Genomic DNA, 13,225 nt, shown 5'->3' on the forward strand with positions numbered 1-13,225 from the left:
AAATATCAACTCATATCCTCTGTAGAACACGCCAAGGAGATCGTAATGTACATTTTTGTGTCTTACTTGACTAGAATCCTTCCTTTCTTCATTGTACTGCACCTTGATTTCTCTTTCAAGAGCCTACCTTTTTCAACTCTCAGTCTATGTGGTTTATGGAGGGCTGAAGATACACAAGCACTTGCATATACACACACAGACACACAGACATACATACACACAGACACACACCTCTACCCCTGGGAAGGTTACATGCCTCAGGCCTGATCAATCATTAGTTTCCTGATCACATCATTTGAGACCCTGAATCCAGAGTCCAGAATAACCTGAACCCAGTGCTCATCCCAGACTTTTCCATAACAGAAGCCAATATATTTTCTTTTATATATATATATATATATATATATATATATATATATATATATGTATTTTTTTTTTTTTTTTTTTTTGAGACGGAGTTTCGTTCTTGTTACCCAGGCTGGAGTGCAATGGCGCGATCTCGGCTCACCGCAACCTCCGCCTCCTGGGTTCGGGCAATTCTCCTGCCTCAGCCTCCTGAGTAGCTGGGATTACAGGCACGTGCCACCATGCCCAGCTAATTTTTTGTATTTTTAGTAGAGATGGGGTTTCACCATGTTGACCGGGATGGTCTTGATCTCTTGACCTCGTGATCCACCCACCTCGGCCTCCAAAAGTGCTGGGATTACAGGCGTGAGCCATTGTGCCCGGCCCTTTTCTTCCATATTTAAGTCAGTTTGCACTGAGCTTTCAGTCACTTTCAACGAAAAGAATCCTGACTAGTATAAAAAATAATTATTATTTTGCTTTTGTTTTTGTTTTTTTGTTTTTTTTGAGACGGAGTTTCGCTCTTGTTACCCAGGCTGGAGTGCAATGGCATGATCTCGGCTCACCGCAACCTCTGCCTCCTGGGTTCAGGCAATTCTCCTGCCTCAGTCTCCTGAGTAGCTGGGATTACAGGCACGTGCCACCATGCCCAGCTAATTTTTTGTATTTTTAGTAGAGACGGGGATTCACCATGTTGACCGGGATGGTCTCGATCTCTTGACCTCGTGATCCACCCGCCTCGGCCTCCCAAAGTGCTGGGATTATAGGCTTGAGCCACTGCGCCTGGCCTGGATTTTTTTTTAAATCACAACACAAAATAAAGCAACATACTATTCAAAGATATACCAAAAACATGGACACAGAATGAGTGAAAGAAAAAGATATCAGGAAAATACTAACCAAAACTGAACGTGTTCTGTGGATTTGAAGTACTGAATCAAGAAAGAATGCCCCCTGGTGATCTCAAGATGGATCTAATAAGAATTAATAAAATATTTTGTTGGGGAAACAAAAAAAAATCAGTCTCATGCCCTAGTCCCTCCTGCAACCCTAGCAAGACATACTTTTGCTGAATTACCTGTTTAGAACTACTTTGAGGCCAGGCATGGTGGCTCACACCTGTAATCCCAGCAATTTGGGAAGCAGAGGTAGGTGGATCACCTGAGGTCAGGAGTTCGAGACCAGCCTGGCCAACATGGTGAAACCCCATCTCTACTAAAAATACAAAAATTAGCTGGGTGTGGTGGTGCGTGCCTGTAATTCCAGCTACTTGGGAAGCTGAAACAGGAGAATGGCTTGAACTCAGGAGGTGGAGGTTGCAGTGAGCCAAGATTGTGCCATTGTACTCCAGTCTGGGTGACACAGCAAGACTGTGTTTAAAAAAAAAAAAAAAAAAAAAAAAAAAAAGAGCTACTTTGAGACTCTTTGCCATCGCAGCACCCAAATTCTGACCTCTAAACTTATACACACAACTGCAATTATAGTACTAACAAGCCTAAAACCAGAGCAAGTCAAGAAATACAAACACCATGCTTTCCTTGACCAATGGTTCACAGTTCTGCCCTGGTAGAGAACGGCTGGTGCTCACATGTATGGTATCCCCATAGATATACCTGGGGAAATGTCCAGCCTTAAGGGTACTGTTACTCTACTCTTTCTCTTCTGCTAAATATCAGATTGCAAATGAGAATGACGTTACAGTGATCATCTCGAGTTCCCTGTATTCTGTGAAAACTAAAACGTTTTGCAAATTTTGGTACAACATTATTAGTAACCATTTCCTTGTGACACACCACTCAATTGACTATGATGTCATCACTGGCTTCAACTACATTTGACCTGTTATTAATCCTTTCTTTGTCTAGTTCTGGTATTCTCCACACCCTCCAAAGCACACACCCTAAACTTTTGACTCAGAAATCCACAGGCTCTAGGCCAGTAGCTTTCACCCGTTGTTGCATATCAGATTCAGCCTAGGTCCTAGCCATAGAAATTCTCATTTAACTGTTCTGGGGAAGGTTCCTGGCATCGGTATCTTTTTAAAAGTTCTCCAGGGCCACAAATCCAGCTATCCGTCTCCCCACTTTGAGTTGCTATCATCTCAGAGTAAAAATTCCCCTTCCTTGCTGAGATGCTATTCATAATATACTACTATGCTTACTTACTTATTATACTAACTATACTTACTATACTTATTTATATTAATACTTATTATGCTTCCATGCAAGGAAGTATTCCTAGTCATCATTAGCCTCCTTCTCCTCAACTCAGGGCTGTAACTAACAAAACTATACTCGAATCCACTGGCATGTAAATTATTAAATTCATAGAGGGGTCTAGGTCTATACTGGGCCTCACAGAATTAGGACCAGCACTCTGAAATGTCTTTTCAGCAGTCTGGCCTTCTCCAAGAAGGCAGACACAGGGCCACACCCTGCTGACGCCAGGAAGAGCCAAACCAAATGGTCCCTACTCCTTGCCTCTGGTAAAAGGCACTGCAGAGCAAAGACTTTCATTAAAAACAACTGTGGGCCCATGTACATAATCATGTTGGAGTAGGCTCTCCCCTACACACCTAGATGTGTATTTTTCAAAACCTATTTCTCTGCCTCAAAAGGTCTAGAAGGAGGTACAGCAAAATGTTAACAATGGTTCTCCTTGAGTGGTAGGTTTATTGGTGATTTTTATTTTTTTCCTTGTCTGTTTCTCTGTGTATGCCAACATTTCTAGACTGAATATGCATTGCTTTTATAATTAAAATAAACATAGAAATAACTGCCCCCCCCCCACCAAAAACAAAGGAAGGAAAGAGTAAAAGATCTGGATTGTGGCTCTGCCCAAGATGTGCTGTGTGACCTGAGGGTGTGGCTTGTCCTCTCTGGTTGGACTAGATGCTCCCTTGGGGCCGTCCCTCCTACAACATTCAAGGACCCTCACTATCCCTCTGTTTATTAGACTCGCAGGGACCCCATACCCACACTGTGGACTCATGATCTGCCACTCACGTTTCTCAGGCAAAATCTCAAGACTCTGATTAGCTACTGGATGCAATGTAATAAAAGTGAGACTCCAGCCAGGTTCAGTGGCTCACGCCTATAATCCCAGCACTTTGGGAGGCCAAGGCAGGTGGATCACAAGTTCAGGAGATCGAGACCATCCTGGCCAATATGGCAAAACCCTGTCTCTACTAAAATACAAAAAATTAGCCAACTGTGGTAGCATGTGCCTGTAGTCCCAGCTACTCAAGAGGCTGAAGCAGGGGAATCGCTTGAACCGGGAGGCAGAGGTTGCGGTGAGCTGAGATCGCACCACTGTATGTACTCCAGCCTGGCGACAGAGCCAGACTCCGTCAAAAAAAAAGAAAAAAAAAGTGAGACTCCACAAAAGGCCTTGACTCAACTGACCACTCTGAAGTTGCATTTCAAAGCCTGGCCCAACAGAGACCCACACAGCTCAAGCTCACCTTTCTCTCTGGCTGGGTAAGAATAACCCAACAGGCCTTGCTGCAGGAATTAGAGGCAGGAGGCATTCACACTCCCTTATCATGCTGGGTTTGGCTTAACTTCCCAGGGTCAATGCAACAGCAGGATCTACAAGCAAATCTGGGAGGACACAGGGCAGCTGGGTCACCATGGAGACAGGTTACCATAAGCCCCACAGGTTGTCCACAGTGTTTCAAAGAGATATTTACAACCTGGGACAATAAAGGAAGTTGGAACCAGGAAAGAAAAACTATAACCAATCCCTGGGCGACTCTCAAAAGCAACCTCCTGAGTACATTCTTGCCAACAGGGAAAGTAGAAAAAACTAAGAATTAAGCACACAGTGTGCTCCCAGGTACTGGTGCTTTATTAATTCCTAAGTTGTGTTCTTTCCACTCACTTTTATGTAGAATTCCACTCACTTTTATGAGTTCCCTATTTTGCAAATGAGAGGGAAACCAAGGCTCTGAAAGGCTAAGTAGTTTGCCAGAGATCAGAGAGGTGACGAGCAAAACAGCCAAGATTTTATCTCCCTGGGCTGGATTTAACCTGAAAGCTTCCCCTGGCTTTGCCTTAGTGAATGCCCTCAGGATTTCGAGGAGCTAAGCATGCCTTAGGCTGGTGAGTAGAGAAACTACTATCAATTCCAACAAAGTTTTACTCAAAAAGATTAACAGTGAAAAATGCCTCAGGCAGAAACATGAGGCTACGCATGAGGAGATCCCCGAAACAGGGAGGACAGCGGAAACATTGGGGCAGAGGTGGGGCATCCTCATCACACCATTCATGGTCTCTCTGGCCAAGGTACCATGGAGCAGGCCCCTAGAATCCTGAGACCAGCATGGTCCCAAGTGAGCCAGGAGGGCCATAGTCCCTCCAGACCATTCCCACCACATTCCAGCCGAGAGGCCTTAGGTGGGTCACCTATCCTTTCTGAATCTATTTCTGCACCTGTAAAGCAGGAATGGCTTGGAGGGGAGAGGAGTGGCACGTGCCTGGTGCACACAGAAGGCTGCCCTCACCAGCTCCAATGGGCGCCCCCCTCTCTGAGCCCTCTTTTCCTCAACGTCTGTAAGGAGGGGGCTCAAACATGGACTTGGAAGATCCCTGCCACCTCGAAGGAAAAGAGAGAGTTCAGGAGGCCCAGCAGCAAAGGTGGCAGCAGCCACCTGGCCTTCCTCCTGCTGCCAGTGTGTGCCTTGGCTCCTCACCTAAGCAAGGGCACAACCTGCCCAGCCAGCAACTCCAGCAGGAACTAGGCCTTGGACCACGCTGGCTCCAGTCCGGCACCACCCACGGGAGTGAGCTGGGCTGGATCACGGCCAGAAGGAGCCCTTCCCATCCCTTGCCCTTTCCCGCCTTCCTCCACCCAAAGCACAGAAATCCAATGCCCAAGGAGAGCGCAAGGAGGCTTTCTGCAGCTGAGGGGCCTTTCAGCCACCTTTCGCCTCACCTGGCACACACAGATGAATGAATGGAGCCGGTCCCCACCCGCCCGGAGGAGTTGTCAGCTTCGCGGAGGCACTGCGAGGCAGGCAGAGTGGGCTGTCCTGTGGGTGCTGGGGGGTCCTCGCCTCAAACCCATCTGCTTAGCCCTGACCCCCACCTTTTCAGGGCGGAGACGGTAACTTCTTAAGAAGGGAGCAAAGAGATCACCAAGTAACAGACTTGCCAATTTCTGGGATTTTTTTCTACTTTTGTCTTTTTCACTTTCTTGCCTCCCTGCCCCAATACGAGCCCTTATGCTACCTTCTTCGGAGAAAGATTCAATAAGACGCGTCATCCTGGAGACCCAAGCCCTCCCCTGCCACTGCTCTGATGGAGAAACTGAGGCCCGGGGCTCTGAGGACGGGCTTCCTCCCCCGACCTGTGCACTCACAGCGGGTTCCAGCGCTCGGGCAGGCGGCGGTGCAGTGAGATGCGGTCGCTGAGGTAGATGTTGATCTGGTGCAGCCGCACGCTCTCCTCCTGCAGCCGCAGCTCCTCGCCCTGCAGCTGCAGCCGCACCGCCTCGCCCCGCGCTCCCAGCGCGTTCGCGGCCACCGGCGGCCGCGGCAGGACCGGGTTGCGCCGCCCGGAGCTCGGGGTGCGCGGGGGTCCCGGCTCCGAAGCCCCAGCCCCGGCCCTGGCCCCGCGCCGCGCCCGCAGCACCGAGCCCAGCCCGGCTACCGCCAGCAGCGCCACCAGCACCAACAGCACCTCCCGGCCGCGCCGCAGTCCCCGCGGGCAGCGCCGCCGCGCCGCGCGCCCCAACATGCGCCCGCCAAGAGGGCCAGCGCTCAGCGCGCCCCTAGGCGGCGGCTGCGGAGTCCGGGACCCGGATCCCGGAACCGCCGCGCCGCCCCGCCCCACCTGCGCACCGCCCCCTTTCCGTCCCGCAGCCCTCCAGCCCCGAGGGCAGCTCCCGGGGTGGCTCATCTCGGCTGGGTCCTCGTGAGGGCTGGCTGAGACTTGCACCTTCCTTCTTGGGCTATGATGCATTATTAAGGAGGTGATGGTGGTAAAACCCTTAGCGCCTGGCATATTGTAGGCGCTTAGTGTTAGCGGAATGCACCCTGCAGGGTGCTATGAATTCTGCTGCCATTATCTCATCGATCTTTACACAGTCCAATAAAACAACCATCAACTAGGATTATGAGCTCACTTTTACAGATGAGATGGAGCTGCGATGAGGTCAACAGACGCCAGGCTCTCCCACTGACTACTGCAGACCCACCCTCTGCCATTCTCTTTGGAGCCCTTGAATAGCAAACCCTTGCCTGACTCGTCACTCGTCCACAGCTGTGTTTCTTATTCCCCACTTGCCAGACACCTCCAAGAAACTCATCAAAGGAATGAACTAGACCCTCAGAAAAACAAGCATACACAGACATCATATAATCACACATCCCAGGCCATCCATCTCTGTTAAATACCCCTGGCCTTGGCGAGAGGTTTCCTTTGAAGGGATTGAGGGAATGAGGGAGCTACTAGGGTGCTGGAAATATTTAGCAGCGCCAAGACTGGAGTGAGGGATAAGGCTGTCTCCTAGGGGCAAAATATAATGGAGGACAAAAAAACTCAGTAATCAGGATAAACTCTCTATCTCCAGCCACTGGAGGAGGAGGAAAGCAAGGCACCTTTCTAGGTTCCTGCATATGCTGCTCCCTCTACTTGAAATGCCCTTTCTCACCTGGCAATCTTTACCCTTCCTTCAACACCCTGCCAAAAAGCTCCGTCTCTGAAGGCTTCATCTACTCCACAGTCTCTTAGGAAAATAGATTTCAAGATCAACCCTTTGTGTATTAATCAGAGTCCCATTAGATAAACTGAACCATATATTAAGTTATTACAAATAACTGGCTTGCAATCATGGGGGCTGGTTAGGCTAATCTAAAATCTGCAGGGTGGGCCATCAGGAAGCGCAGGCTGGAACTCCTTGGGATTAGCTGAAGCTGCGGTCCACAGGCAGAATTTCTGATTTTTCAGGGCAACCTCATTCTGCTCTAAAGGGCTTGCCATTGATTGAATCAGGCCTGCTTTGATAATCTCCTTTACCCAAAGTAAAGTGATTATAGACGTTAATCACATCTACGGAATATCTTCACATCAACAACAAGATTAGTGTTCAATGGAACGTTTGGGATGAAAACCCAGCCAAGTTAACACATCAAACTGACCATCTCCATTAGTTCCTTGGACTGCTATAACAATGTACCAGAAACTGGGCTCCTTAAAACAGCAGATATTTGTTCTCCCACAGTTTTGGAGACTAGAAGCCTGATATGAAAGTGTCAGCGGGGCCATGCTCCCTCTGAAGGCTCAGGGGAGAACTGTTCCAGCCTTTCTCTTAGTTTCTGGTGTGCCTGGCAATCTCCGACATTCCTTGGCTTGTGGACCTGTCACTCTGATCTCTGCCTCCGTCATCATATGGCTTTCTCCCAGTGTGTGTGGATCTCTGTGTTTCTTCTACTCTTCTACAGAGAGCAGTTTTATCGGTTGAGGGCCCACTCTAATGACCTCATTTTAACTTGATTACATCTCTAAAGACTATTTTCAAATAAGGTCACCTTCACAGGTTCTGGGGCTTAGGTCTTCAAAGTGTTTTTTGGGGGTATACAATTCTACCTTTATCCATCATCACACTTTGTTATAGCACTTGGTACATTGGGCTGTGTTTAATTTACACCCTGGCCTTACAACAGAAAGAATGTAAGGGATTAAAGTATGAGCTGTGGTCACCTAATGATCCTAGAGCTTGTCAAACACATGGTACATGCTCATGTGTTTGCTAGATGAGGAGATGGAGATGCAACGAGGTCAATAGACACCAGGCTATCCCACTGACTCCTGCAGGCCCACCCTCTGCTATACTCTTTGGAGTCCTTGAATAGCAAACTCTCACCTGGCTCACCTTGTGATGTCTCTGTGACCTCTAAGGCTAGGGACAAAAGGCCATGAAGGCTATACATGATAGTTCCCACCTGTAATCCCAGGAGGATCACTTGAAACTAGACTGGTCGACATAGCAGGACCCCCATCTCTACAGAAAAATTTCAAAATTAGCCAGGCATGGTGGCATATGCCTATAGTGCCAGGTACTCAGGAGGCTGAAGCAGGAGGATTGTGTGAGCCCAGGAATTCAAGGTTACACTGAACTATGATTGCATCACTTTGCTGCAGGCTGGATGACAGAGCAAGATCCTGTTTCTATTAAACAACAACCAAAAAAGGCCACGAAGCTGCCACTTTGTTCTTGAGATCATGCTGTGGGAGCTTTGAGCTGCCAGTGACGAAGTAAGTCTAATGGAGTAGACAAATATTGAAAAGATAATCAGAATCGTATAAAGCATTTTGAAGAAGAATTACAGGGCGCTAAAAGGGCTAAGAATAGTAGAACTTGACCTTGTTTAGGGGTTTTGGAAAGCTTCTCTGATGAAGTAATGCTTACACAGCTATCTGAATGCAAAAGTGATAGCAGAGATTTCAAATCATATCTTAAATTAATCCAGAACTCCCTCTGCTGGTGTCTAGCTCAAGAAAAACAATCGTTCTTTACCCCCTATAGAAGGACAGCGTGGCTGGGCATGGCGACTCATGCTGGTAGTCCCAGTATTTTGGGAGGCGGAAGTGGGTGGATCACAAGGTTGGGAGTTCAAAACCAGCCTGCCCAAGATGGTGAAACTCCGTCTCTACTAAAAATATAAAAACTAGCTGGGCATGTTGGCGGGCGCCTATAATCCCAGCTACTCGGGAGGCTGAGGCAGAGAATTGCTTGAACCCGGGAGACGGAAGGTTGCAGTAAGCCAAGATCATGCCACTGCACTCCAGCCTGGTGACAGAGCAAGACTCTGTCTCAAAAAAAAAAAAAAGGATAGAGTGTAAGCTATATTTTTGTTGTTGTTTTACCATGGGAAGTTGGTCCAAAGCTTTTTTATCAAATATTCTCAAGGAGACAAGAAATCCAGAAAGTTTAAAAAGCACAAATTTGGTCCAATTCTCTCATTTGACAAATGCAGAGTCTGAGATACACTGAGGGGAGAGGACCTTGAACTTAGCGGCTCAGGGAGAGGTAGAATCTAACTTGCTGTTGTCTTTTATCACACAGACTCCGGCTACTGGTATCCCCAGAGGAAATCTCCCCCAGGTTCCAGGAGGGGAGGGGTTTTGGGATGAACCATGCAGCAGTTCCCACTCAGTACAACCTGCTGCTAATATTAGGCTCGAGGGAAGTAGCTCCACCCACAGTGCTCAGGGCACCTCCTTCTTCCCACACAGAATAAAGTCTACTGGATGGTGCCAGAAGGTGGGTGTGATAGGTAGGCCTGGACCTGAGCCCTTTGGCCTCTGTTCAGACACCCAACACATGTAAGATCTACGGTCAGATTAGAAAATAGACAAGGATTACAATTCATAATGTCTTGGATCAGCTTGCCAAATTGGAACGCTTCTCAATAGAGGTTCAGATGCAGAGAAAAGAGCAATAGAATTAGGCCTTACCAGACACGGGCTCAAGCCCCAGGTAATAGAAAAAAGCTGTTGTTTACTGAGCACTGTGTGCTGTAAACTGCTGGACTTTGTCGTGTAGTTTCTCATTTCACCCCGTTATAAGTAAAAATATCAGTGCTGCAAAACAAATAGCACTCGAATACAAATTTCCTCAGCAAGGCAATTCACTTCTTTTTTTTTTATTTGCAAAATACTGACTTTTATTTTGGATCTGACTATTTTTGAGGAAAATAAAAGACCATGAGTATTGATAAATAATGCTTTTGTGTTCATTTTTAAGCAATGTGTACTTGAGAGCCAGAATAGTGATGCATTTAAAACATTAGGTTCTTTGATAAAATGATGCAGGTTTTAATTTATTTCTTCTAAATACTGTTTTCTCTAAGTCTCAATTTTCTCCTCTTTCTATTGTGGATAAAAACAGTACCAATCTCATAATTATGTTGTATAAATAAAATCAGATACTGTTTATAATACACTTAGCATAGTGTTCACCCTATATGTAAAAGATGCTCAAAAAATGGTAGTCATTATTATTACCTCATTGCAAAGTCGTAAGGATTAAATAAGATGATGCATTAAATTGCTTGACATATTTCTAGGGAGATGGAAAGTGGTTAATAAAGATTACCTCCATTATGGCTACCACAGATCTGTCATCCTGTAACTGTTCCATAGTTGGTGACTATACTGCCATCCCCTAAAGTTCCCTCTTTTCCCTCCTCCCTTTGCTTACTTCAGTGCCAGTCAAATAACAGGGTTCCATAGATGTTTAATCAGCTCCCCGTTTCCCTTTTGCTCTGTTTCCAATCATGTCTCACAAGTTAAGACATTCCTTTTTCCCACATTGATACAAATTCATGCATCACCATGGACTAGCTTTGAGTTGTAGCGCCACTCTTGTTAGCTGGGCAACCTCGTGCAAATTACTTCCATTTCTGGTTTTCAGATGTTTTTCATGTAAACCACATAGATAGAAAAAGGTAAACTCCGGGTTCCTGTCCGAGACCCACTGACTCTCACGCTTGTTTTTGTCATGGTCTTAGGGATGCTACATAGTACAGAAGGCCAGGTCTTAGAGACCTAGTATTTACAGTAAATATAAACACTGGACATGAGAAGGGGACATTCTTAACAGTGGCATTTCAATATTTTTACCCAGTGTTATATTTGAGGAGTGTTGAGACCCTGGGGTTACACTGTCAAAATTTGGTGTTATGAAAATAATTCTCAGCTTTCCAAAAGGACAAGCATGTAAATCTAAGTACCAAGTATTTAAAGCCTGACCACATGTCATACAGAGTGATATCCAACCTGTGTCTGTGTGGCCATCTTTGGCCCCAAAAGGCTAATTCTATTTTATATGAGACGTAATTCTGAAGGCAATTTACTGCTATAGAAGGGTGTGGCTCACAGATGGAACAATGGCAAGCACACACCTGGACAAGGGAGTGAAAGGGGTACTTATTCCTGATGGAGGTTGCCCCTACTTCTGTGTTGCTCCTCTATTGGCTAGGATTAGCCTGCATGCTCTAGACTAATACTGATTGGCTATTTTAAAGAGAGCAGAGGTATGAGCCAGAGTGTCGGGGTGGGTAGTTTGGTGAGGTGGGTAGTTTGGCAGGGTGGGTAATTTGGCAGAAGGGATGGTTACAGGCAGGTCAGAGCAGACAGCCAGGGATGACTAGGTCAGAGCAGGTGACTGGAGCAGGTGACCAGGATGAGTTAGAACAAAGCAGGGAACCAGGAAAACAGATGTGAACTACTGAATAGAACTGGTGGAAAAGGTTGTTTACTGAAACTACAAGGAAATTAAACTTTAAAATGGAGGACAAAGAACTGAGCATATTGACATACTGATTCTTTGAAGAGAAACTTGGAGTTCACTATGTCTCACAACCCTATGACAACCTTGCAATTGACAGATGAGAAAATGTAGGCTCAAGAGAAGTGAAGCAACTTACCTGAGGTTACACACATGCAAGTGGCAGAGCAAGGATTTGTATCTGGGTCTCCTGACTCCCAGTCCAGGATTTCCCACACTATTTGCTGTTGGGCAGGATGCAATCAGATCCAAAGGCAGCTTAGCTTAGGGGGTAACACAACCTTGGAGCCCACTGGCCTGAGCTCAACCCAGCACCATCACGGATTGAAGTGTGACAAGTTACCTTTACTTCTCTGGGCTCAATTTGCTCATCTATTGAATGGTGATAGAATGACAGCACCACCTGAGTAGGGTTGTTGGGAGGATGAAGTGATACAGTCTACACAGTCACCCTCCCGGGGCACAAAACAGAGTGAAGAGAGTATCAGCGAGGCAAATGGAAGATGTCCAGCACCTTGCTGCGTGAAGTGTGGTATTTAGACCAGAAGCATTGGTTCCACCTGGGAGCTTGTTGGAACTACAGCACCTTTTCAACAGAGGTAAAGCCCTTGGGTTTGTTGCTATGTTTAGGGGGCTTATCGGTTCACTAACCGTACCACGTTATGTCATCGGCTGCTCACCAGCAAGTCGATTTCTCTAGAAGGAGCTTTGAATTTGTCATATTAGTTCTCTTCATAGGGGTTATTACATTCCTTTTAGAGTTTAATATGATCTATGGTAGATGTGGTATTTCAAATATTAGTGGGGAACATGTGGCTAATTCAAGCAATAACTGGGACAACTTGATAATCATTTGGAAAAAAATCAAATCAAGTACCAACATCACACTTTACATTAAAATGAATTCCAAATGATCTAAAGATGCCACAGCAAATAAGAGAAAAAGGAAGGGAGGGGAGGGGAGGGGAGGGGAGAGGAGGGAAGGGAAGGGAAAGGAAGGGAAGGGAAGGGAATGGAAGGGAAGGGAAGGGAAGGGGAAGCAAGGAAGCAAGAAAGGAAGGAAGGAGAAGGAAGGGGAAGGAAGGAAGGAATTTAATAATAAAAGTATTGAATGAGAAAAGCCTGAAACCATATGGAAAATATTTCTAAATGTGACTATATAAAAATTTTTGAATTCTGTAAAGCTTCCAAAATAATACAAAGTTCAGAAACAAAAGGTAAGTCAGAAAGAGATATTTGCAGATGACATTTACCCAGTATGTGAATCAGTAGGAAAATAAAGAGAACAAACAGAAATAAAAATGGTCAAAGGATTTGAATAGACAGTTCCACCCAAAAGGATATAAATGGGTTATAAGTGTATGAAAATATGCTCACTCTCTAAAATATATGCAAAATAAACCTACCCTGAAATAATTTTTCACCTATCAGACTGGCAAAAATGAAAAAGGTTAATTCCAGTGTTGGCAAGGATGTGAAAAAACACATTCTCATCCACTGTTGGCAGGAACGCAAACTAGTATAACCTTTTGGAAATCAATTAGGCAACGTTTATTAGAAATGTTAATATTAACATCTTTTTGAT

At 45.9% G+C, this 13,225-nt stretch overlaps 1 protein-coding gene across 1 annotated transcript in view; it reads right to left on the reverse strand.

Annotated features, from left to right (window-relative positions):
- GALNT12 (polypeptide N-acetylgalactosaminyltransferase 12) overlaps positions 1–6,111 on the reverse strand; it is a 34,543-nt gene extending 28,432 nt beyond the window's left edge. Inside the window, exon 1 of the mRNA XM_064379625.1 lies at positions 5,707–6,111. Within this exon, the coding sequence (XP_064235695.1) occupies positions 5,707–6,083 (377 nt within the window). The 5' untranslated portion in view covers positions 6,084–6,111. The remainder of the gene's footprint in view (positions 1–5,706) is intronic.
- Positions 6,112–13,225: the final 7,114 nt, after the last annotated feature.

Source organism: Aotus nancymaae, unplaced genomic scaffold (assembly GCF_030222135.1).
Source record: "Aotus nancymaae isolate 86718 unplaced genomic scaffold, 86718_ANA_hifiasm-v0.15.2.pri h1tg000003l, whole genome shotgun sequence".
Taxonomy (NCBI): Eukaryota; Metazoa; Chordata; class Mammalia; order Primates; family Aotidae; genus Aotus; species Aotus nancymaae.